General features: G+C 38.1%; 1 protein-coding gene across 1 annotated transcript; it reads right to left on the bottom strand.

Moving 5' to 3' along the window:
* Positions 1-1,246: 1,246 nt before the first annotated feature.
* On the bottom strand, positions 1,247-25,929 carry mRpL27 (mitochondrial ribosomal protein L27). Its single transcript, XM_067137708.2, has 3 exons — positions 25,709-25,929; positions 19,513-19,679; positions 1,247-1,708 (listed from the first exon to the last, which is right to left on the bottom strand). Exons 1-3 carry the CDS (start codon positions 25,782-25,784, stop codon positions 1,505-1,507), a joined length of 447 nt encoding a protein of 148 aa, XP_066993809.1. The 5' UTR covers positions 25,785-25,929; the 3' UTR covers positions 1,247-1,504.
* Positions 25,930-27,955: the final 2,026 nt, after the last annotated feature.

The raw sequence follows: 27,955 nt of genomic DNA, 5'->3' as shown, positions 1-27,955 counted from the left end.
TCACAACCCCTTCCAAGGGAAAGTTGTATCCACACTACTGGCCTGGACTTACACCCCACCCACTGAAATTATTTTGTGGGTACGCCACTGCATCCACTCACCATTTAAGGTACAAGGTAAGTCCGAAGAATGGTTGGATACTCAAAATACACCACCATAAATGATGCGGTTCTGACTCAAAAGTATAAGGAAAGGTAAGGGACGGGATCTAGTTTTTAAGTAGAATCCGTATCAATAGAACGTGACTTCCCATTTTAAACGTGTTTCATGTATCGACTGCGATTCAAGCCTGGGCCGTCCTGATGAGAAGATAGAAGCATTGGAACTGAGTTATCATGCCCGCCAATTATAAAGTATTTACCCGCACTTTTGATGGTGCCATTTGAGGTTCCAATCAGTCCCCGGGCATTTGACAAAGTATATAGGCCTACCTATCGAACTTAGGCACGCATCCGCGATTGTCTTGGCACTGTAAGAATTAAAAAAAAAAAAAAAAAAAAATTCATAACTTACCGAGGATGCACATAGTGTTGGCTTTTCAGTGACAAAACGGTCCCTTCTTCAAAAAATGTTACTTATATGGCACAAAATGAGGAACTAACGTGCAGATCACAATACTGTCACAGTCTTCCCAACGCTGCAACTCAAATACAGCACACCTCTCAACCACGGTACAACCCGAGGATCCCTAGGACATTGTTGTTTCCTGGAACCGATCTGCAAAAGCTGACACGATGTTGTAAGCTTGCAGCTGTTTCTGGACGTGGCCCCCGTTATCTCGGTGGTCACGTTCCGGCCCCCTACTGAGTAATCCCTTGCTAACTGGCCCTTTCTTCACGTCTTGACATTTGTTGATACACGGTTTCATTCCCAATACTGAGGCCTCTACAGGAAAATATCCTCGCGCATCACAATCCTAAGTGTCTTCCTTTCATTCAAGTAGTACAAATATGGAGAATTATGTATGTCCCTATTGAGCCCTTCTAATAGATTCTTGTCGCTACGTTAATTTAACATTTCGGCGTACGATTTTAAGTTGTTCGTACCGTACGTAAAACAACGGCTAATCCTCGCTCTAGTTTCAGGAAATATTTTGGGGGGGGCCCGGCCCCCCTGGGCCCCCCCCCCCTGGCTACGCCAGTGTAATATATTACTGTATTATGTAAGCAAGGGAAGAAAGAAGAGACAGGAAAGAATATGTTGGCAATCTGAAACTAGGCTGAAAAGAAAAAGATTGAGTACGTAGTTGAACTTCACGAATCTTCTGCTTTAATTCCATATACAATAACATAACATTATTAATCTACAACCTAAGAAATGCATCATATACAAACTTTTTGTTTTCAGCTTTCTAAGTGAACAACAATGTTTTCTTTTAAAAAGCAATCAGATGTAAAGTTAGGGAAAACACAATAATAAAGTATATGTTTAATAAGTCTCTCTCTGGAAAAATGTAATATGAAAACACACAAGTAATATTTGGAAATATAAAATCCAGGCATAACTATATTTTATCTAAAAGCTTGAAACGTCCATGTTGTTGATCTGGTATTACATTAAAAAATTTCTTATAAATGGTTTGACCGGTTCGACCTGCATAATTTCTCATGATCCAAGTGTGTTCCCAATTTGGCTCAATCTTTTCACAAGTCACCACAACTTTTCCAGCTTCCAAAGCAAACAAAGTACCATTTTTACCAAAACCAACCTGAAAACAAAAACAAACATAAAAGTATGCTGGTAGTCTAGAACAACGGTATTCTACTGTATAAAAATAATGTTGACACATACACATGACTAATGATGATGAGTAGAATCTAAAATTGTCCCACATTTTCATAGAAGATAAAGTTCACATTCTGATACTGACATCAACTAGCATCAACCTGGGATTTAAAGAGGCCAAGCTTGGCAAATAGTACATAATCAGGAAAATCAGGAAAGTGGTGTGTGTGTGTATATATATTTTCCAATTTTAATTCTTATCTAGTTACACATGTAGGGATATAATGCATACTTCACAGTAGTTTAAAAACTACAGTGATTCAGGACATAAATGAAGTTAGAAACTCTGCCACAGAATGGAGATATTACAAAGTAGTTCAATATAATCAAGACTGGTTTTTTTTTTTTTTTTCCCAAGAAAATACAACAAATTTACTTATTTAACATATTATTATCCTCTGAACCATTGGCTTCTATTGATTTTCCCAGCATTCTGGCAAATGTTTTATTCTTTATTTCTGAAAAATATATATTTTCTTTTACAATTAGCTTTACATTGCACAGACACAGATACCGTAGGTCTTATGGTGATGATGGGATAAGAAAGGGCCAGGCATGGGAAGGAAGCAGTCGTGGCTTTAATTAAGGTACAGCCCCAGCAGTTTTTTGGTGTGAAAATAGAAAACCACGGAACACCATCTTCAGAGCTGCCGACAGTGGAGTTCGAACACTATCTCCCGAATTCAAGCTTACAGCTGCGCGCCCCTAACCACACGGCCAACTCGGTCTGTCTGAAAAGTCTTTTGTAGCATGCATTCTCATTCAAGAGCACTTGTGATCAATGCATTATCCTGACTCCTTCCATTTATGTTCTAAGTCTACCAAAAAATAAAGAACTTTTTTTTAAATGGGACTATATCTGGACTGAGAGCTGGCTGGTACATGAGGTCCCACTTAATGTGCCTGATGTCCATGGTTTCTCTGGGAGTGTGAAACAACGCATCTCCTTCAGGACGGAAACCCAATTTCCTCTTGGAATGGACCCTCTTCTTCACTTCTCCCGATAAAATTATGGGAGTAATATTCCAAACAGAATGTTGCCATCACTTTTCAAACCAAGATTTTCCTTCCTCATTTCATGGGCCTTGGAAAACTACTATGGCATCACTCTCTCGATGACTGTCAAGACTCAGAAATGAAAAGTGGATCCAGGTTTTAGTCTCTCAGACTAGCTACCTGCATGCATATAACTGTGTGTTCATCAGTCAGTGTGCATGGGATCCATCAAGTATTCACTTTTTAAGTGAAATTATTTTGTTTTTAATAATAGCTTTTACACTACCAAAACTTACACTTAATATTCAAAAGTTCTTTTACAGTGATGCATCTGTTCTCCCACATAAGCACATTAGCATGGTCAATGTTGGTTCGATAACTGAAGTTTGCTGCTAATTAACAATATTCTTGACTCTCTGAAGGTATTACACCATTTAAACATTCAGTCCTTGAGAGAAACTCTACTCTGAACTACTTATTGAGTCTCTGCGTCTCTGGAAAATTTCTGATGGCTAAACCTTTACAGGACTGCCACAGTCCTATAAACTGTACTCGGGAGAAAGAGAAGGATCGTGTTAATTCATACAAAATCTTTGCGGTGCTTAGGTTCTTGGGAAAACTGAGAGCAAAAAGGATACAACTAACATGTGAGGAAAGACCTTGTAATCTGGCTGTAGGTGGCTTCAAATGTTTTGAAAAACACTAGGATTTATATTATTTTTTTAAATGTTGTGCCAGTGATCAACAAGAACACATAAGATGTACACAATGACAGGTCAGTGTGAGAAGAGGGAGCAACAGAAAGAGAAGCCAGGGACAATTCTCCATCTTCATATGCTGCCATTTTCACATTGATGGCTTTCCCCTCATTATATTCACTACATCTACAGAGGGTTGTTTCCAATCTCTGGTAACAAGTTTCGAATGAGACTGGTGCATATGTCAAGGTCAGGGTTTCCAGGATGAACAAACCATTTTTTGTTTAGTTTTTATACCAGTCCCAAGTGTATTGCTCTCACAATGCCTAAAAAAAACAGACTAATTCATTCCCTTTCTGATGCAAAGTACATTTGTGCTACTATTAATGAACTGTGCAAGAAGCAAAGTTTTGTGGCGTCAAAGAGAGGAATTAGCTTAGCGTTGAATGAAACTGAATGAATTCCAAAGGTGAAGGAAACAAAAGGGGGCTAAACCCACAACCTACTACTAGATGTATCCTAGACATAATGAAGGTCAAGACCCTTGTCTCCGGCAGTAACCCAACCTAAAAGAATCATTCCAAATAAATTAAGGATATAGCTAAAAACTGCCCATACCATAATAAACAAAGATCTGAATATGGAAAAATATCACAAGACTTGAATTCATAAATCACAGACTTGTCATGTTTCAGACAATTACACAAAGATCAGGGAACTATATGAAAATCACCTGATGAGACAAAAGTGGAAATTTGTGGTCACATCAGAGGAGTCTTATGCTTACGAGCAATTGAATTAGAGATATCTGGTTAGTAGCTTGTAACGCCCACTTTCGAACGGATGATGGCGACAATGCAGTGTGAGGTAGACTCCACAACACACCGCTTCGGGGAGCCAGGCTGGTCTTATGACCACTGTATAGCCTCCCACAATGCACTGAGATTGGTCAGATGAGAGTCCAGAAAGCGCACATTCCTATCAACAGCATCCTAGTTGTGTTCAATAGGACTGAAGCCAGATGACCCTGGGAGACAGGCAAGCGTCATTCTGTCCATAGAACGTTCATCGAACAAAATGGCCACAATTCAGGAGTGTTGGGCTGATGCATTGTGTAATGTGTTTTGGAACTGATATGTTTGTCTTAAAACATTGGTCTTGTGTCCGTAAACATTAGTTACATGTGTTATCATGTGGTTGGCCTTAACCCCTCAGCGCCGACCTCTATACGTGGTATAGACCCATACATGGTTTCACATTTACGGCTATAGTGCGAAGAGTTTTGGAGTTATGGATACGCATATTGTTTTGTTTCCAAGAGGATATTTTTGAGTTTATCAGTGTTGTAAAATAAGAATTGAAGATCGTTAAAATGTAGTTGTTTTTGCAAGGATAAATATTTGTCAAGTAAGTCTGAGCCCTAATCTCTGTTTTTCTTTTAAGTCTGTTTGCTTCATTCTTTCTCGCAGAATAAAATAAAGAAATGATGGTCTGACTAGTTTGTCTTTTCGCGTGATGTTCTTTGCTCTATTTGTACAGTGACAGTGCGGTTTATTTGTTACATTTACCTTTATTTCTCGGCTTGTAATATTTTCGTAACTCTCCACGAGCGCTCTGTGTAGGCATCAGTTAGTGCTGCTTTCTGTCATACGATATGAGAACCAACTGTGCATGGTATAGATCACATTTGAAAGACGATGTCTCAACCTTTTATCTGAAATATGTATCGAGTTGGTTTATTTCGTCATAAATGTTATTCCCCTCATTCAGTTTCGTACTGCTGCCTTCGGTCTCGCTGCAGCTTCATCAGTCCGTGTAACGCGCCGCGCTCAACCGTGGTTTGACTGACAGTAACGTGCTTGAAATATTGTATAATTCAGATGAAAGTTTAGTCGGAGGTAGTAGTGACAGTATTAGCAGCAGTGACAATGAAATAGATGATTTGGCTGTGGCGGATGCAGTGGTAAATGATGAGAGTGACGATGAGGAGGAACCAGTACTTGGAAATTTTGTGTGGAAGACTATGGATAATTACAAAGGTCAGAGGGAAGTTTTCAACAGTGAATTCGGACCAAGAGGTGGTGCACAAAATATCAGTGAAATCGTTGAATGTTTTGAAACATTCTTTGATATTAGCGTAGTAGAGTTAATTGTGAAAGAAACTAACAGGTATGCGGAGCAATATCAAAATGCTCGTGGAAATCTTTTTTCGTTTCGGTCACCCGTTCGAACCTGGACACCTGTCACAGTAAATGAAATTTATACTGTGTTAGCTTTATTTCTGCTGATGGGCATTGTACAAAAGCCAACATCTCGGTCTTATTTTTCGAAGAGCAGGGTAATATCAACACCTGGGTTTTCAGATGTCATAAGTAGGGACAGGTTTGAAATGATATGTAGGTTTTTGCATTTTATAGACAACAACATCTTGTCTACATACCAAGGGCCTCCAAAACTGTTCAAAGTATATCCTATTCTGTGTCATTTGAATAACAAATTTCAGTCCCTGTACTTACCACAGCAAAATATTGCTATTGATGAAAGTCTGACTCTGTGGAAAGGACGCCTCCCGTTTCGGCAATACTTGCCACTAAAGGCCTAAAATTTGGCATAAAAACATTCCAACTGTGTGAGTCAAGTAGTGGTTATTTGTGGTGTTTTCTTGTATACACAGGGAAAGGAACTCTCATTGAATCAACTCTCATCACACCCGAAACCCCGAAAACTGCAGCAATTGTCTTGAAATTGTTAGAACCTTTGTTAGGCCGCGGACACAACTTATGGATGGACAATTACTACAATAGTCCAGAATTAGCGAGGGCTCTAAAACATCATCATTCAACAGACTGTGTTGGGACACTGAAACTGAACAGAAAAAACGTTCCCAAGGAAGTAAAGGGAAAAAAAAAACTTAAGAAGGGGGAAATAATAGCTAGGCATTCTGGGCCTGTCACTGTGCTAAAATGGTGTGACAAAAAAAATGTTACGTTCGTGTCCACATACCACAATGAAGAAAAAGAAACGTGTTACTAAGAGGGGGAAAGAAACAGTAAAGCCTTTATGCGCGATAGATTACAACTATGGCATGGGGGGGGGGGGCGTTGATCTCAAGGACCAGTTACTACATATGTTTTTAGTAGAAAGAAAGAGAACTACTAAATGGTATATAAAGCTGTTCAAAAGACTGTTGAATGCAACCGTCCTAAATTCTCTAATAATATTCAGACAAGCCACAGAGACAAGCATTAAGCAGTTATCTTATCGGATTCAGCTGGTAGAAGGTTTGTTTACAAAATACGCCCGCACGGGCGGGGAACGAAACATTCAAGGCCGGCGCGCATCAGATAATACAGTTCCAAGGTTGCAAGAAAGACATTTTATCAGGAAATTAGCACCAAAAAGTGAGAAATCCAAACCTCAGAGACGTTGTATCGTGTGTTCAAAACACGGCAAAAAGAAGACGTCGGTGTACTGCTGCCAGGAGTGTGACGTGGGTCTCTGTCTCGAAGAATGCTTCGAACTCTATCACACGAAACTAAATTACTAAGGTAATGTGAAAAATTATGTAATTATCTGCATGTAAATAGTTCTATCATAAGGAATTTCAAATTTCGTGAATATCATGCTACTCTTATACTTGTAGTAACGCTTTAAGTGAATCAATGTTATTTCAGACGCGCGTAGTTGAAATCTCATCCGGCCGCGGGGAAGGAAGCCCTTTAAATGGCTGCGACGCTGAGGGGTTAAGGCACAATTTAATTTTCCTATCCATTTCATACACTGTGTCTTACATTTCTGTATTGCTGTTTTATTAATTATTATGCTGAGTACTAAACGATAGGTGTTGTTCTCCGTACTTTAGCACAATCTAGCGGTTGGTCGCGCAACTACCAGAACAGTCATCTAATGAGTTTAAACTAGCTGTTGACAATGGAGTGACGTTCCGTTTTTTGTTTTTTGTCTGTGTGTGTAGAGAAGCGTCACGTTTTCTGGGGAGCTCCAAGTTTCTATCATTTGATTAAGAAAATGTAAGAGATGGGAGTGTTTGTAGATCCTGGGTGACAAAATTATCACTCCAGGGTGATATGTCTTGAAGATTTTTTGGAAGGAGTTTTTTTAAATTCCTGTGTATCTTTTAATTGTAAGTATTGTCATCAGTCCTTCTCATGGAGCTTGGATGGATTAATTATAAATTCAAGTAAGCCGAACATCTTATTCTACCTGGAATTTTGGTGACTACAATTTATTGCATACAGCAGAGTCCTGCAGCGAGGCCCAGCCCATGAGCTGCTTCAGCAGTACACTGCAATGGCCTTTGAAAGGCTCGAACAAACGAAGCCCGTGACGTCATCGCACGGGCCAGTCTGGGGCAGCGCTCTGTCATTCGTACGCGGTGAGCCAAGGACAGCGCTGTGGTAGTTCTATGGGCTGACTGCTTCAATGTGTACAGTGTACTGCGTGTTACCGGAGTGCGTTGCAATACGGTCGAGTGGAGCCGATCAAATTTCAGTTTGACTTCTCCGTCTATCCTGTTATCGGAAACGAATGTGGACTGTAATTCCAAAAGAAAAGAAACAGCGGCAAAAAATCGTGAAGTAAAAAAAGAAACAACAAACGAACTAAAAACCGCACAATACAAGACTTCTGAACCGGATCCTAAACTTAAAAGTCGTATTTGGTTGGTATTCAAGCCTGCAGTTGACGGTGATGGGAAAGACGTTAATTTTGTGTGCTGTACGATCTGCGGTGAACTTTATGTACACACTAGCAGTTACTCGCGGCTTTTCGCGTGGATTTCGTAATTTGATAAAAGTAATCGTTCCTCGGTACTGTACTAAGGCATTATCTGAAAATCCCTGAAGTATAAAACCTCACTGAAAAACTGAGTTTCATTTACCCCAGAAACTCTTTGTACACAAAGTTTGTCGTATTGCCTTTTGGGGCTGAGATGACCAAGCGACATAGAACTGTAAACGTGAGAACGTCTTCTCTCAAGTAAAAAAAAAAATCGTTCCTTTATTTTTAAAGGAGATTACAAATACGTATTTTCACATCTGTAACATCTTCAGGTTTTGAGATATAAGTATCCGCATAAAAAGAATTCAACCCCTTTATCAGCCCTTCCTCCACCCCCTCCTACGTGGATTTTCCAAAAACAAAAAAGAGAAGTCGGTAAAAAATCTTGGAATTATCATAAGTGAGATACTAGATTGGAGTGAGCACATAACAAGCATCTGTAGGAAAATTCACTCGTCACTTCACCCTCTCAAAACTAGCCAATCACTTCTTCCACTAAGCTTGAAAATTAAACTTATCCAGACCATCATATTTCCCATACTTAATTATTGTGATATTGTAATGATAGATGCCACCATGGAACAGACACTAAAATTACAGACGGCAATGAACTCGTGCATTAGGTTTATATTTTCAATTAAATTTTCAACTCATACCTCCCCCTATTATGAACTTCTCTTCTGGTTAAAAATCGATAAACTACGACATCTTCACGTTGCTACTCTCGTATTTCGTCTGCTGAATGAATCTAAACCCCAGTATTTATCCTCAAAGTTTAATTTACTCTCCTCCTCTCATGAACACAACACACGATCGACTACTACACCTCAATTCCTGTGCATCGCTCATCTTCATTTAACTGCTCCTTTCAAGTGTCTGGTGCAAGGCTATGGAATTCCCTTCCAGTTAGTGTTAGGAATTGCACTTCCTTAGCTTCTTTCAAGCGGTCTTGCCGAGATTACCTATTAAATGTATAACCAGCTTGTATGAATGGCAGTATGAATGGAAGAATGAATGAGGTTAGGATTTATATTTTGTTATATTATTTCATTATTCTGTTTTATAAAGTTTATTAGATATGTGGTTAAGAGAGGGCCGTGAGCCTTAACTTCGCCACAAATGAAGGCATGAAATAAATAAATAAATAAATAAATAAATAAATAAATAAATAAATAAATAAATAAATAAATAAATAAATAAATAAATAAATAAATAAATAGACATATCTCTTTATTTTTAAAAGAGATTATAAATACCACTTCACATCTGTAACATGTTAATTTTTGGAGATATATTGTAGACATGCTCAGGGATTATGTATACAAATTTTGGTTGGCAGCTATGCCCAAACATACACACATAATCGCGCTGCTGTAGAACCCTGGAGCTGGCGTTGCCATGGTTACGGCAGTTCATTTCCTTATCCGATTCCGAGAGCAGGGTAGTGTGGAGCCAATATCTCCATAATGGTCGGTTTCAGGGCCGTGAAACATAGTTTTCGGGCCCACAGGGCTTACCGAGATTTGTTCTTTGGGTCAAGGGGCTTAAAATGAGCTTAGTGTTGTCCTCGCATGACAAATTTGATATTTTGCCTATATTAGCCTATTATTTTTATGCCTTCCCTGTCGCCCCCACCTCGAATTGTTTTGAAAATAAAATACAGCCCATGTCCCTCAGGGATAATGTATATTTACATTAGTAAAAGGATTTTTAGAATCGGTCCAGTAGTTTCTGAGATTTCCCTCCAGATATACACAAACTAACAAAATTCGCGCTCTCTCTTTATTATATTAGTGTAGATTAAAGGAGTCGGACTGATTTCGTCTTTTTTATGATTAGATAAAAAACTTATGATGAACGAGGTGTGCTTGAATGACGAGCATTCTAATGTTTCTGTGTCCGGCTCCATGGCTAAATGGTTAGCGTGCTGGCCTTTGGTCACAGGGGTCCCGGGTTCGATTCTCGGCAGGGTCGGGAATTTTAACCTTAATTGGTTAATTTCGCTGGCACGGGGGCTGGGTGCATGTGTCATCTTCATCATCATTTCATCCTCATCACGACGCGCAGGTCTCCTACAGGAGTCAAATCAAAAGACCTGCATCTGGCGAGCCGATCATGTCCTCGAACACTCCCGGCACTAAAAGCCATACGCCATTTCATCAGACTCCACGACTATGCCACAACCTGGCAAAGTAATGAAATTTTCTTCGTGGACTAACGTTCATGATGCTCCTATTCTAACAGATGAGCTGGAACGATATTTAAAGCAAAATTGTGGAATGCAAGAAGATAGATATAGCATCCTATTGGAGAACAAATGGACAAAACTATCCAAAATTTCACCAGATCACTAAGAAAGTAATATGTATGCAAGCATCATTTTCAGCTTCAGAGATAAATTGCAGTTTAGCGGGCATCATTATCAACGCACGACAATGCTGATGCTCTTCTTTTCATTCACAGTAATTCCATTCCACCACATTAACAATGACCAATAAACTACTCACACTAAGTAAAAGCTATGTTCAGGATTGTTTTTGTTGTTGGCAAATTTTACGTCATTTCTGTTTATATTTTATTTTGAGGTAAACGCGAATGAAATCCTATGAATATGCTTCGTGTTATTGAGATTCATTTTCAGTTAACTTGATGTCAATTGCAAACGAATATTTGTTTATAATACAGTTTCTGTTTGTTTTCAATTATTATTATTATTATTATTATTATTATTATTATTATTATTATAGTGCAGGAGAAATATCTACCGTTTAACTTCAAAATGCGATTAGCCTACTTTGCAATATGTTAGTAGCGTACGGAATTCGTAGAGTGAATGATCCGAATAGTAGTGTGACGTGAACATTTCGTTGTGCACAGCGCACGTTATTGTGGAGAACTACTCAAGGTTATTCCACGGAGCCCACCCAGTGCGGTGGACTGCGGTGGGCCGTATGAGCCCAGTGCTGTGGGCCAGTACGCTGCTGCGTCAGAAAGAGAAAGGCACTGCACGGGCTGGGCTGCCGGAGCCTGTGGGTTCGAAGTGCTGCGCGGTGGGTCTGGCTACAGGATTCTGGCATACGGTGTAAAGCATGAATATTCTGGAGTTATATAACCTTCATAAACAAGAAATAATGGCGGACTGAAAACCGTATTCATTTATTTAAAATTGATCGCGACTATTGGAATTCTTCACTTATTAGAAATTCAATATGGGCGTCACTTAATTGTAATTTAAGTAGTAATATTGTTTGTTAACAATGTATAAAATTCCTTTGGGGGATATATTTATATCTTATAATTACTCGACTTGAATTATGTTTTAAACTTAACGTCTCTGACCTATCCTGTAAATTAAAAGTTTGAAATTATTGTTATTGGTATTATCTATACTGCAGATTCTGGTTATTTGAGGTCGTTTTAAGACATTCTATTGTATGGATCGTCCATGTGAACGTTGTTTCTTATTTGAATTACCATGGAAAGTTTATTTTCTTATCACTGATTTGATGGTGGTTCAGGTTACTTGATTTTCTTCTTAACTTTTTTTATTGCTATTGGCTTTACGTCGCACCGACACAGATAGGTCTAATGGCGACGACGGGACAGGAAAGGGCTAGGAGTGGGAAGGAAGCGGCCGTGGCCTTAATTAAGGTACAGCCCCATCATTTGCCTGGTGTGAAAATGGGAAATCATGGAAAACCATCTTCAGGGCTGCCGACATTGAGGTTTGAACCCACTATTTCCCAAATACTAGATACGGGGTACACTTAAGCGACTGCAGCTATCGAGCTCGGTAACTTATATTTTATTTCTTGAACACCACCAAAGGATACTTTTAAAAAGAATGAGTTGAAAATAGTTTCTTGTATCTAGCTTCAGTTACGATATGGGACGCCATGTTTCTTTTCTTCTCTGTCACGTGATCAGGTTGCCATGCCTGCTATGATTTGCATTTGTGAGGGGGGGTCCTAATGTTTTGATGCACTGACATATGACATTAGACGATTCAGCCTTTGTTCCTCTGTTCTGATTCTGAAAGAATTGCATTTGTGGATGTTGGGGTCTGTGAAAGTGCTATTTGGTTTTAGTTGAAGTGCTCCATTTTGAATTATATTTATCTTTGGAGCATTCCTTATTACATTTGACCGTCAGTTGATTTCCACATTTTGAATCTTACTCATATGCTGCATGATATATGCTTGTTTAGTTCTGCTCAACATAATTCTTGACATTTTTATTTCTTTGATGGCTTAGTTTATCCATATTTCCACTATTATGTTGTTCAAGTTTTGAAGCGAGTCATACAGAGGCCGTTTTCAACTCAACTAATTACTTGTTTTGGTATCAGAAGCAATGCACTTTACTGAATTATTGATTGACCTGATCAAGCGTTGTATCTGTAAATATATACCCGGTGGCCCACCAGCCACTTGCGATCCAGTTTTATGCATCAGTTCACATTTACTACAATTGTGAAAGATATTGGTCCCTCTCTCTAAACTGGGGTAATATAACGAGATGTGTGTTTACAGGCTAGAAGACAGCAGGAATCGTGAGCGCCACTATTAATTCATTATGGGTACCTCGAATGAACCCGTAAAACAAGTACAGATACGCAGAATACGTATTTTGAAACAGGAGGTGGACACACAGACCGGGAGTACGGTATTGTATAGGCTGGGAAGTGGGCGCCGTAGTACCCATGGTGGGCTGTTTCAGTAGGACTGATATCTGCGTTATAAATATTGGTGTAATAGGGAGTGGTAATGTTAGAAAAAACTTCTTTCAACTGTTGACTGACGCACGCAACAGGCAGGTCAATAATAAGATGACGAGATGAGCAGCCCACATGACGTAAGGCAACAACCACGGAACCAGTCCGTACCAGAAGGATGTCCAAATGAACGAGTCTACAATCGGTGAGCGTTTTATTAAATTGCAGCAAGCATTCGCGGAGTCAATTAAAGTTAATGAGTCACTTTTCAATAAGTAATCTTTCAGTTCTTGGTACATTACCAGCATTTCACTTTCACCTAAATAGTTTTCTTTGATTTTTAATTAATTCAGATTACATTAATTATCCTTGTTCCTCAAGATAGTACTTAAAGGTTAGTGCCTTATCACCCTACCCCTGGGATTATCTTATGCCTCTCCTTTCAAAAATAAATTTGAACTAGAGCCTTCAGTTCTAGTCTGGCGCCCAATCACCTTACAAGAGAGACCTAACATTAATTTTGGATGGGTAACCACGGAACTATTTTAATTAAAAGCAATAATTTCAAGTATCAGAATCTATATTCTATAGTGTGGTGATTTATAGGCACGTCACAATTTAATCATATCTTTCAAGGTAGTAATTGGTAATATACATCTTGTCACTTGCCCGCGGTGCAAGAGCGGGTCCACCATAACATCACAAATAATCCTTTTTTTTTTAAATCTGTTTTACATCGCGCCAACACAGATAGGTGTTATGGCGACGATGGGATAGGAAAGGGCTAGGAGTGGGAAAGAAGCGGTCGTGGCCTTAATTAAGGTACAGCCCCAGCATTTGCCTGGTGTGAAAATGGGGAAACCACAGAAAACCATATTCAGGGCTGCCGACAGTGGGGTTCGAACCCACTACCTCCCGGATGAAAGCTCACAGCTGCGTGCCCCTAACTGCATGGCCATCTTGCCCGATAAATATGTATTCAAACGTTCCTATAAAGAAAACCATTCCATTTATCAATAATAAATAAACACAGTAAATTTAGTGCAACATAAATAAACAATTTTTTAAATATACTGAATTTTGTACTGGATAACATCATTAAACTAAGAACTGACTGTTCAAATCTTTTAGATGATGCAGAGATGGAGAGTAATGGCGCAGGAGAAATGTTTGAGTCCGTGGTGAGTCGCGATCCTACGCCCACAGTTACTTGTTACTGAACATCAGCTTTTATGCACACCATCATACACAGCGGAGCAACCGTGCTCGCAACATCAGTACTGCAACCTGTATCAGAATTCTATAGTGTACCAATAAGAAAGTACAAATGGATTTAGACGATAAGCAAAAGTATGCCCGCTCTCACCCATTTGACATATTTATTTCATATTCTCAATTTAAAAGTTATTTGTGTGCTTTTGTCTTTTCCTGTGCGATTTACAGTGTTGTTATGAAACCTGAAATAGACAATGAGAACGTAATAACTTTAATGTCGGAAATACCAGTGGTCTCCTACTTGGGAAAGCGTGATATCATTTAGACCCATTATTGAGAAAGTATCCTCAAAATTGTACCCATCTCTAACGAAATGTGAAGGACACAGCATGCTTGAACTATTTTTTGTATTTTCTTAAGTGTAGAAGGTAAATGAAAACTATGATGGTCCATACTTATTACCCACACTAAAAAGGGTGTTAAAAAGGATCCGCTGGAAAGCGCGGAGAGTTTTGCACCACTCGTCCCGCTGTGTGTGTAAGTCAGCGGAAGCGGTTGCACCCATGCATACACACAGACGCGTTTTTATCCCGTGCCATCTGAAAGAAGCCTGAGTGACTTGAATACCAATGTACACAAATTAGGCCTACTGTACTTACGTATATGACTGACATGTTGGTGCATAATTTTACATTCGTAAGTGAACTGTGTAACAACGTACATAAATTAGGCCCACTGTACTTAGGCATAGTGGTTTGCAGGACATTCAGTTATGGGGAAAAAAAAGCTAGACAGTTTATAGATTATAAAAAATTAAGTTTATTGAGAAGGTGAATACTAAACCACATGAAACGTGTACAAATAGCCCAGATGTTGGACTTTCCTGCGACAAGTTTAAACATAATTGTAAGCGATGTGGATAGTTCGCAAAGAATATTTTTCCTTAATGTTTTACTATGTTGTGATCTTAAAATGTACTATTTCTTTATTTATTTCATTAATTGTATTTGTAAACACTTATTTCTTTGTTTTCATCATAATTATTTTTATGTTCAAACCTAACCTTAAATTGAACAGAGAAATGGTTTTTCATTTTTTAGCACGTTCCCTCTTTATGACGTTATTCTTTTTCGGTCCCCACAAAAACGACCTAACCAGTTTTGGCTATATTTGTTATCCCTTGTGAAAGGAACAGGATTTCCAACTCAAGTAAAAAAAAGAGCCCACGCTACAGTTGCGTGATAACAAAAAAAGGCCTTGAATTCTTGAACTTCATAGGATTAAGTTGCACCTTCGGGGAGCAATCTGCTAACCTCAGGAATGTTCAGTTTTGTTTGCCGGTTAGAAGCGAGATTGCTTGTATTTTGCATTTCATTCAGAAATTAGAAATTGATTTTATGTTGAGTGGTACAGTGAAGGGTAGCAAATATTTGTCGCCTAATAGCCTACATCTGGATTAGGAACATAATCATCTGAAGTTGACTAGCATGGTGCATATTTGTCTTGTGACAACCTAGTTGTGGATCGGAAAAGGCCATGACATTCCTTCCTAACGAGGACAAAATTAAAATCTAACAGGAAGTGGACTGGCACATCTTTAAGCATGCAGAGGTAGCACGAATGTTGAAACTCGCACATTCAAGTTGGTCAAATCAAGGTTTTGACAGTTTCAAAATGGTGGCCATATTCGGAGTCGCACATAGTCAAGTGCAACCTCCAATTCATTTGCTTAGAGTGTGACCAGAAAATAGTGTTTAGTAACCCACTGCTCCAAAATAAAAGGCTTCTACTAACATTTGTTTTTAGAAAGAGCATGTGACCTGCAAAAATACTTTGATATTTTTGCCCCCGTGCAAATGTTTTCATATTTTTGTTGTCTGGTGTTTTCACACCTTTCAGTGCACTGTTATTTTTTAATCCCAAGCAGAAAATGCTTTATTATATGCTCTCTCGTGTTTTTCACACCTTTTAATATTCTCCTTTCATCTTTAGAAATGGCAGATACAGGTTTTATCGTACCTGCGGATACACGACGTAAAATGCTGGCACGTCGGAAAAAATCATATCTAGTGTTTCTTTATCCCTGTTGGATAGTTTTTGTTTGTGTATTCAGTAGTAGGTTTTCTCGCTTAAAACATTATTTTTCCTTGTCCCCTGCAGAAATGTTTTAACGAGGTTTTACTGTATATAGATAGATGTTGCCAAATAATGGAAAGAACTATGAGAGAAATTGGAAACGCATATATAAGAACAGTTTGGCTTAAGACGTAAATGATTAATGGTGGAATTTTCATTATGAGATAATATAAGGAAAAGTATTGGGAGTATGAGAAAGAAAAGGCAATGATAATGGCCTATGCTAATGTCCCCACAACCAAAGATTAAAGACGCCTGACAGAGAAAGATATTGGAAAAGAAACAAGGTGGAAGCAATGCACTTTTAAGTGCTGCAGATCTGTCAACACATCTAGGAAAAACAAGGTTTAAAACTGAAAACAGACTGAGACATAGTAATAGATGGATATGAAGGCAGCCAAACCAGCATACAGTTAAATGCATGAAAGTATGAAATACAGTAAGATAGGTGTTGAGAAGAGTTCACAATGGGAGGTGGATAAACAGACAGTAGAAGTCTGTTATAGCGAGAATTCATAACGGTAAAAAATTTACTCACTAAAACGGATTGTCGTTATATCTGATTTTTTGTTAAAATCGGGAAAAACCCCATACACAATAAAATCGGTATGAAACAGCAATCAGTTTGTTCAAAACTTGCGTTTTCGCGGATGTTATCTACACTATGGCTTGCTCGTTGGTCATTTTTTGAAATCTGATACTACGTGAAAGTGTATGTTTAATTTTATACTGAAAAAATTATAGTATCACTCCAGAGACCTCTGCGGCAAAGTTCCAGTTTTCTTCCCCAAACAGCATCACCTAACCTAACTGTGTACGTATCATGAGAACGTATTTCAAGCACACGCAGAGAAATTATAATCTCCTCGCTACAAATTGACATGGGAACAGCCTTTCCGAAATTTAATTAGACGGGAGAAAATATAAACTATCCTCTGAATCAGTGATGTACTCTGCCATATCTTGAGGTGCGTCCCATTCTTACTTAATTTCAGTATATAATATTCAAAATTAAGCAATGATTTACTTCAGCCATTATTTCTAACGAGTTAACAACTGCTATGGGCCACATTATTTATGCATTTATTGCGAAAATGTGTTATCCTCTTTCATTTTGAATTTTCTTTTAGAGAACAGCAATCGACGGGCAATACTAATCAATACGAACATGAAATTATAAAATCCGACATCGCCTTCAAATGTCAAGGAGAGAGCTCGCAAGTGTACATAGCGAAAAAGCTATATGGTACCGAAGATGACAGATCGCATTTTGTGGCAAATGTTTTAGTTTTCATATTCAAACAGCTTCACCTAACCCAACTTAACCATGTATGTATTATGAAAACATATACCAAGCGTCAGTAGAAAAGTGATAACCTTCTAGCTATAAATTTAGATGGGAATAGCCTTACCGATTTTTTTTTTTTTTTGCTTTACATCGCACCGACACAGATAGGTCGTATGGCGACGATGGGACAGGAAAGGGCTAGGAGTGGGAAGGAAGTGGCCGTGGCCTTAATTAAGGTACAGCCCCAGCATTTGCCTGGTGTGAAAATGGGAAACCACGGAAAACCATCTTCAGGGCTGCCGACTGTGGGGCTCGAACCCACTATCTCCCGAATACTGGATACTGGCCGCACTTAAGCGACTGCAGCTATCGAGCTCGGTACCAAAATTTAACCAGACGTGAGAAAATATAATCTAACCTCAGAAATCAGTGATGCACTCTGACATATCTTGAGGTGTATCACATTCTTACTTAATTTCAGTGTAGAGTATTAAAATTAAGCGATCGTTTACTTAGCCTTTATTTCTGAAGAGTTAACAACTGCTATCGACCACGTTATTTATGCATTTATTACCAAAACATGTTCTCCTCTTTCATTTCTGATTTTCTTTATGGAACAGCAGTTGACGGGTATTACTAATCGATTCTAAGATCGCCTATGAATGCCGACGAGAGAGCTCGCAAGTGCACATAGCAAGAAAATGATACCGTACCGGAGATGATCAACCGCATTTTGTGGCAAACGTTTCAGTTTTCTTATTCAATGAGTATTACCTAACCTAACATAACCATACCATATGTATCATGAAAACATATTTCAACGTCAGCAGAGAAATGATAACCTTCTTGCTATAAATGTATATGATAATAGCCTTTTCGAAATTTAACTAGACCCGAGAAAATATACATTATCCTCTAAATCAGTGATGTACTCTGCCACATCTTCAGGTGCATCCCATTCTTACTTAATTTCAGTATTTAGTATTAAAATTAAGCAATCGTTTACTTCAGCTTTTATTTTGAAGAGTTAACAACCGCTATCAGACACTTTATTTACACATTTATTACGAAAACATGTTCTCCTCTTTCGTTTCCACTTTTTCTTTACGGAACAGCAGTCGACGGATACTACTAATCGACTCAGACATTGCCTTTGAATGTCGACAAGACAGCTCGCTAGTAGACATAGCGAAGAAATGATACTGAAGATGAATGGTCGCATGCAATATAATCGCTGGGTGCATAAATGTCGGTAACGGAAAAAATCACACACGCTTAATCACTCGTAATAGCGGATGCGTCAGTGATAGGGCCCTCACTGTAACGAAAGGATAATACACAGTTTCATATAGGAATTTTGAAGTGACAGACAAAAACTGTCGTTATAACAGGGTCTTCATTATATGCTGTATTCGTTATAGCGAACTTCTACTGTAATATAAAAACTGACACAATGCTATTTGCTGATGATACTGTAATTTGAAAAAAAGGGAAGACTGCACAATGGAGAATGAGTATCAGTATGTACAAAAGCAAAGACAATGGTGAAACAAGAGAAGAGAAGGAAAAGCACCAATTAAAATCAAATATAAAGTTGTGAGAGTTTCAAATACTTAGAAAGTGGATTGATTCAAGACTGGCTATTGATATCAACAAGGAGATTATAAAAGAGTGCTTTTTATCGAGAATATGGATTCCACCATGCAACAAAGAAAAACCAATTAAGGCCAAATAAATTACCTCCAAGGATTATTAATGCAGCTAAAATCTGTTTAAACTCAACAATTCAGACCCATAACAGTGAAAGAAATCTCTTAGCTATCAAGGGAAGGAAACTCCAGTATGACAGTTTCACGTATAAAATGAAACTTCTAAAATCTTACATGCAATCCAGGGTGGAAACGAGTGGTCAACTGAGTTGCCAGGATAGTTCCTGCTTGTACATAATGTCCATCTTGAACTTTCCAGCCTCTGTGCTTCGGTCGAGGGCGGGTTTTCGTATTTTTTGTGCTGCCACCAGTCTTCTTTGATGCATAACGATGAATAATTCCTAAAAATATAAAAATGAATTGAATATCAACTAAAGGCACAGATAAACATACAAATTAAATATTATGATGAAATGATAACAGAAGGTATCAGGAACTAAATCTGTGGTCCAAGATGACTGCTGCCCAGCCATTTCCCAAAGATAGAGCCCTGCACGGATATACAAAACATTATTCGCATCCGCACTTCCTTCATCCGCGAATGGTTATCCGTGGGTATTGTAACTATTTAACTATCATATGAAATGAATTTCATTTTGATCCATATTGATGATTTATCACTAACAACAAGGATAAGAAAATAGACATTATAATAATGTAATGTTTTACATTAAGACTACAATTTCCTTAAAAGAAAAAGTGACACATGGACATATGTGCATTATTGTTTTATATTCAGACTACGATTTTCTTAAAAGACAAAGAATTAAGTAATTTAATAGATATAGACTTACCAGATATTGTAATAGGAGTTGAATCATGGCTGAGAAACAATATAATGGATGTAGAAATTTTCTCACGGAACTGAAGTGTGTATCGTAGAGATAGGATAGGAATGGTAGGAGGGGGAGTTTTCATTCTGGTGAAAGAAGAATTTGTAAGCTACAAGAAAGTTAAAGATGAAAAATATGAAATTCTAGGTGTAAGGCTCATCTCTGAAGATAATAGGCAACTTGATGTTTTTGGAGTGTACAGACCAGGAAAGGGTAGCGCTGACGCTGATTCAGAATTATTTGATAAGATAAGCAGCTATGGGGGAAACGATAAGGAAAGGAATGTGACTGAAGTAGGCGATCTCAATTTACCAAATGCGATTGGGAAGGTAATGCGAACCACACGAAGCATGACCAACAAATTACAAATAAGTTAATACAGGAAGGGCAAAAGATTCAAAAAGTGATGAAACCAACTAGAGCGAAGAATACTCTGGATGTCATGCTGGTAAAACAAGATGAGCTCTATAGAGAAACTGAAATAATAGATTGTATTAGTGATCACGAAGCTTTTTTCTCGTAGTTACAAGGTAGACACCTCATTTGCAAATAAAGAGATTTTGATTTGAAATAAATGTGAAAGAAAGGAAGGTATTAAATTTAGGACTATTAGACAGTACCATATGACTGAGAGGCATGAGGGAGTTTTTAAAAAGTAACTATGATCGGTGGAAAATGGAAAATAAAAATGTAAACGGTCTGGGTTGGGTTTAAAGCAATTGTTGAGGAATGTGAAAATATGTTATATCATACCAACCAACTTTCCCGATTTAGGCGGGAGACTCCCGATTTTCCTTTAAACATCGCATATAGAAAAATGAATTGCAAGAGACTATCTTTTTTTTTTTTCCCCCTATTGAAAGTCTATTTTTAGGAAAATGAACTCTATGAAATTTTTTCTGGTGGACTGTGTATCAATATGTGGTGGAGGGGTGATCAGTCTTAAGGGAAATAATGGATAGGAAGAGTATTGGTCACATTCGCAGTTTTGGCATAAGAACGATGATATTTCATCAATGCTTCGAGACATGCAAACAGTGTTATAGTAAGTATTGGTATTTTAAAGTTACATTTAATGTTCTTTTCCATTTATAATTTACGACTGAAGATGGCCCAATACAAGGGTCGAAACTAGTCCCGTTGTAATAAATAATATTAACATATTATACACAGTATTGAATAGGTGGACCTTCTCATCCCTATTGTTAGTAGGCCTATTTAACTACATTACACTGAAAATATTGAAAATGACAGATCTGTTAACGTAATTCAATAGGTCTCATACAGGCACCAGACTCCCTACAGTCAGAGGTTTACGAGAGATTTCCTCTTGCAACATCTAACGACATATTGAGCGATTCTCTTTCGGCATCTTTGTTCCTTCATTTACTAATTGCAGCCAGGGCCCAGTTAGGCTTAGGTCAGATTTACGGCTTCATGGTCTCAATGTTCTTTATATATCACCATTCTCCAATACCACTGTCAAAGTATTGCCTAATCACAAGCAAAAATAAGAGTATAAATGACTAAAAACAAAATTCATGCATACATACACACATACATTATAATTAAAGACTGTTATGCCTTTCAGCGTTCAGTCTGCAAGCCTCTGTGAATTTACTAAACGTCGCCACAATCCTCTATTTGCAACTAGTGTTGTGGCCTCATTTAGTTCTATACCTCTTATCTTTAAATCGTTAGAAACTGAGTCAAACCATAATCGTCTTGGTCTCCCTCTACATCTCTTACCCTTCATAACTGAGTCCATTATTCTCCTAGGTAACCTATTCTCCTCCATTTGCCTCACATGACCCCACCACCGAAGCTGGTTTATGTGTACAGCTTCATCCATCGAGTTTATTCCTAAATCAGCCTTTATCTCCTCATTCCACATACCCTCCTGCCATTGTTTCCACCTGTTTGTACCAGCAATCATTCTCGCTACTTTCACATCTGTCGCCTCTAACTTATGAATAAGATATCCCGAGTCCACCCAGCTTCCGCTCCTGTAAAGCGAAGTTGGTCTGAAAACAGACCGATGTACCATAAAGATAGTTTCGTCTGGGAGCTGACTTCCTTCTTACAGAATACTGTTGATTGCAACTGCAAGCTCACTGCAATAGCTTTACTACACTTTGATTCAATCTCACTATATTACCATCCTGGGAGAACACTCAACTTAAATACTTGAAATTATCTAGTGTTTCAGCTTTGTATCACCAATCTGACATTAAGTTCTCTTGGAATTCTTACCTACTGACATAAATTTAGTCTTCGAAAGGCTAATATTCATACCATACTCACCGCACCTATTTTCAAGTTCCAAGAAGACTGCAGGCTTTCGGCACAATCTGCCATTAAGACCAATTTGCTAGCATAGGCCAAACTGCTTACTACATTTCCACATAACTGAATCCCTCCTTGCCATTTCATACCTTTCAGTAGATGATCCAGGTAAACTACGAACAACAAAGGTGAAAGATTACAGCCTTGTCTAACTCCTGTAAGTACCCTGAACCAAGAACTAATTTTACCATCAATTCTCACTGAAGCCCAATTGTCAACATAAATGCCTTTGATTGATTTTAATAAACTACCTTTAATTCCATAGTGCCCCAGTATGGCGAACATCTTTTCCCTCGGTACCCTGTCATATGCTTTCTCTAGATCTACGAAACATAAATACAACCACCTATTCCTCTCGTAGCATTTATCAATTACCTGGCGCATACTGAAAATCTGATCCTGACAGCCTCTCTGTGGTCTGAAACCACACTGGTTTTCATCCAACTTCCTCTCGACTACTGATTGCACCCTCCCTTCCAGGATGCCAGTGAATACTTTGTCTGGTATACTAATCAATGAGATACCTCGATAGTTGTTGCAATCCTTCCTGTTTCCTTGCTTATAGATAGGTGCAATTACTGCTTTTGTCCAATCTGAAGGTACCTTATCAACACTCCATGCTAATCTTACTACTCTATGAAGCCATTTCATCCCTGCCTTCCCACTATACTTCACCATTTCAGGTCTAATTTCATCTATTCCTGCTGCTTTATGACAATGGAATTTATTTACCATCCTTTCCACTTCCACAAGCGTAATTTCACCAAAATCATTTTCCTCCTCCCCATGAGCTTGGCTGTTCGCAACACCACCAGGAAGATTTCCTTTTACACTGAGATGTTCAAAATATTCCCTCCACCTCTCTAGTGATTCCCTGGGATCTATTATGAGTTCACCTGAATTACTCAAAACACTGTTCATTTCCTTTTTCCCTCCCTTCCTAAGATTCTTTATTACTGTCCAGAAAGGCTTCCCTGCTGCTTGACCTAGCCTTTCCAGGTTATTACCAAAATCTTCCCATAACTTCTTTTTGGATTCAGCAACTATTTGCTTTGCTCTGTTTCTTTCATCTATGTACAATTCCCTATCTGTATCAGCCCTTGTTTGGAGCCATTTCTGATAAGCCTTCTTTTTACATTTACAAGCTGCTCACGCTCCATCATTCCACCAAGATGTTCACCTTTTCCTATCTTTACACACAGTTGTTCCTAGGCATTCCCTTGCTGTTTCTACAACAGCCACCCATTCTCTTTCTATAAAATTCATTTTTTAGAAATTATCAGCAAAATTACCTGCATCAGCCAAGACACTAACTTTGTGAATATCCACATCCATGCAGGTGTCTACCTATAGATTTTATGTGATGAAGATAATAATAATAATAATAATAATAATAATAATAATAATAATAGGTCTTATGGCGATGATGGGATAGGAAAGGGCTAGGAGTGGGTAGGAAGCGGCCATGGCCTTAATTAAGGTACAGCCCCAGCATTTGCCTGGTGTGAAAATGGTAAACCACTGAAAACCATCTTCAGGGCTGCCGACAGTGGGGTTCGAACCCACTACCTCCCGGATGCAAGCTCACAGCTGAACGCCCCTAACCGCACGACCAACTCGCGCGGTCTGCCGGGTTTGAACCTGCTATCTTGGGATAACCATAAGTGTCCTTCAAGTGCACCCGTTTCTAACTCATACTCTCACAAAATTTTAATTCTCTACTGCAGAGCCTATATACTACAAAGTAAACCACATCAGTTTGTATATCAAATAGTGTGTTGAAGGTCAAGTATCCAGCCCACAAATTTCCACAACATATGCTACATACATTAGACCTATACAATTTTATTTGTGGGCCATGTTACAAAATATATTTAGTTATTTATCTAATTCACCTTTCTTTTCCAGTATGGCAACAGTTTTTAAACAAAGCTGTATTTAGTATCATATTTGTAGGTGTTTCCAAATAAATTTTCAATTGAGGGATTTAAGAAATTTGAATGTGTCTACTTAACTAGATAAAACCTGTCATTCAGTACGGCCTATTAAAATGATTTAAGCTTTACTGTTTTTCCTGGGAAAGCAAAAGTTCTGCTTGCCTGAATGATGAAGGAAAATGAATGTAAATACTTCACGACTGAACAGTTGTCATATTTTTAATTCCCACTGATAATAAACGGCTTTTAAGCCACTTGTTATTTAAATTATTATTTTATTATCCAATGTATGTACCGTATTCAAGCCCACACACAAGTTTGTATATGTGGGATTCACTAAAATGTTCATATGTTCTTAAAATATTGTATTGTGAATAATGTGCAAGAAAATCCACCAAATAAAAAACTAGAACGTTACCACAGAAGGCAGATAGATAAAATTTTAAGGTAGGCTATACAACAACTTTATGGGAATCATTGTAGGCCCGAGTATCTAGGTGTTAACATAAGGCAAGGTATTCATTCGGGTAATAACATGAATGGGATTGTAAATTGAGGGTACAGATCTCTGCAAATGGTTATGAGGGTGTTTAGGGATTTTAGTAAGGAGGTCAAGGAGAGGATATGGTTCCAGTGTATGGGACCCTCACCAGGATTACTTGATTCAAGAAGTGGAAAAAATCCAAAGAAAAGCAACTAGATTTGTTCTGGGTGATTTCTGACAAAAGAGTAACATTACAAAAATTTGCAAAGCTTGGGCTGAGAAGAGTTTGGGAGAAAGGAGACAAGCTGCTCAACTAAGCGGTATGTTCCGAGCTGTCAGTGGAGAGATGGCGGGGAATGACATTAGTAGACAAATAAGTTTGAGTGGTGTCTTTAAAAGTAGGAAAGATCACAATATGAGGATAAAGTTAGAATTCAAGAGGACAAATTGGGGCAAATATTCGTTTATAGGAAGGGGAGTTAGGGACTGGAATAACTTACCAAGGGAGATATCCAATAAATTTCCAATTTCTTTGAAATCATTTAAGAAAGGGCTAGGAAAACAACAGATAGGAAATCTGCCACCTGGGGCGACTGCCCTAAATGCAGATTAGTAGTGACTGATTGAATAACGTATTTTTTTGGGCTTCATTATGTCGAAGTCTTGTTAAAGGCCTCACGACACACGAACATTGACAAATCAAAGCAAACTGATGCTACTGTGGGGCTAATCACTCCACACCGTGGCGTGATGCTCGCAATATTACTTACCAAAATTAGGGTTAATAGCTACGTCTCCGACAAGACGTGACTGAATTACACCTGATAAACGAAACAAAGCATTCATGATTTCCTCCCACTCACATCTGCTCAAAGCAATAACCAATATAGGCCTAATATATAAACAAGAAAAAATTCTTATTATTCTCTTTTTTGTCTTGTCTTGATAATTTGATGGGCTTGGCGTAATAGCCGCGTACCCATTCAATACTTCTTCTTCTTCTTGATAAGGAGGGGAGTGGTTGGATTTTTTAATTGTTACCCAGTCACAATTAGGAGTATAACAGTACTGCTTCTTTTAATAAGGCTCCACATTAAGCACACACAAAATAATCGAAGCACTTATGCACAGAAAACACTTTACTATACACACGGTATTGACCGAAAGCTACGTACCAAATCGAACAGCTGTTGAGTTCATATGACAAGGGAACGTAGGAGTGCGAGAACTTCGTGAAACAAAAGAAGAACATTGGTTTTGTTTACAAAATTATTTTAGAGTTATGAAGAAACTGGTTTATAACAAATACAGTAGAGATAATACGCGACACTGAGCGAGATATCGAGGGACAGCTACTGGAGCTCACTCTAACGGATAGACCTGAACAGTACTGATTCTCTCATAAGAGCACGTGTATTTTTGTGTGAAGATTTTGGTGTTATTTTTCGTTTTCAGTGAGTTGACATAAATAAATAGTAGTGTGTGTCATTCTTTGATATCTCTTCTCAACATGAGAGGAAAGGTATGTGCTGTGTTTGGCTGCAATAATTACGAAGTAGAGAAAAATGCGCGGTCGTTCTTCAGGTTCCCTCGTGACAAGAACATGTAATATTGTGTTTGCATATATATTCTTCTAGTGACAGAGATTTTTATAGTACTTCATAATCTTCTGACCTGCTCGACCCATATTTTAACTGCCATAAAATGTAATACGCATATTTTATTCTATAGTGCAGCAGTTAACCTTCAATACCGATGTGTTGTTGTAGGTGTGATCTGTGGGTTTTGAAATGTCACAGAAGCGATTTGGATAAGGTGTACAAGAAAGAAGGGACGTTACGCTTATATAAGAATTATAAGATCTGCTCAGATCATTTCCAGGCCAGCGACTTTAGCAATCCTCGACAATACAGCCAAGGGTATGTTACATTTTTGCTCTAATTGTACGTAAATATTCTTTAAAGCATCACTATCGACAATATTTTCATACTTTTCTTTCTTTATCCTTCTTCTCAGATTAAAGTCGGGATTTTATAGATTATCTTTCTGGCAGTAGGCTTCATGTTAGGAGGAAAATTGTCCAGTTATTAAATGTTAATTCGCCGGGCTGAGTGGCTCAGACGGTTAAGGCGCTGGCCTTCTGACCCCAACTTGGCAGGTTCGATTCTAGCTCAGTCCGGTGGTATTTGAAGGTGCTCAAATACGTCAGCCTCGTGTCGGTAGATTTATTGGCACGCAAAAGAACTCCTGCGGGACTAAATTCAGGCACCTCGGCGTCTCCGAAAACCGTAAAAGAGTAGTTAGTGGGACGTAAAAAACCATTATTATTATTATTATTATTATTATTATTATTATTATTATTATTATTATTATTATTATTATTATTTAATGTTAATTCATTGCATCATATGTGTAAGAAATATCTTTCTCTTAGTAGGCTTCATGTTAAGAGGAAAATTGTCCACCTATTAAATGTTAATTCATTGCATCATATGTCTAAGGAATGTGCCGATATTTTTATTGACAAGTGTCTTAATGTGATGATACAATGTTTTAAATGAGAAAAAAGACAAATCCAACCGTAAGAGTTCAGGCAGGAATGCTAAAGCTAAAAAAGTAATGCATAAATGAAAGTTCAAGCCATTTCACACCAGTCCATTTCACTTCTTGTTTATATGTCTAATTTCAGTCTTTTAAATAATTCTTCATTCATTTATCCAGAATTGATTTAGCAACTTCGAAGTTAATATCTCAATAACACTTTCTTTCTAGACGTAATTTATTTATCCATTTCCGTATATACATTTCCATTGATATTTGAATTTAGCGCGATTTGTTCAGGTCAGGTCACTAGGAGCGCCACCGTCGAATTGTCTCCCATTTTAGCAAGGTGAAATCTGTAAGTGTCGCGTATTATCTCTACTGTATTTGTTTATAAGTTTAAGAATATTGGGAGAGGGTCCGAATAATAAACAAGAAACACTTGTTGGCAAAGGGATATTTAACTGTACTAATTG

The sequence above is a fragment of the Anabrus simplex genome, chromosome 1, assembly GCF_040414725.1.
Source record: "Anabrus simplex isolate iqAnaSimp1 chromosome 1, ASM4041472v1, whole genome shotgun sequence".
NCBI lineage: Eukaryota > Metazoa > Arthropoda > Insecta > Orthoptera > Tettigoniidae > Anabrus > Anabrus simplex.
Note: the sequence above shows the minus strand (reverse complement) of the source record. Positions and strands in the feature narration are given on the sequence as shown.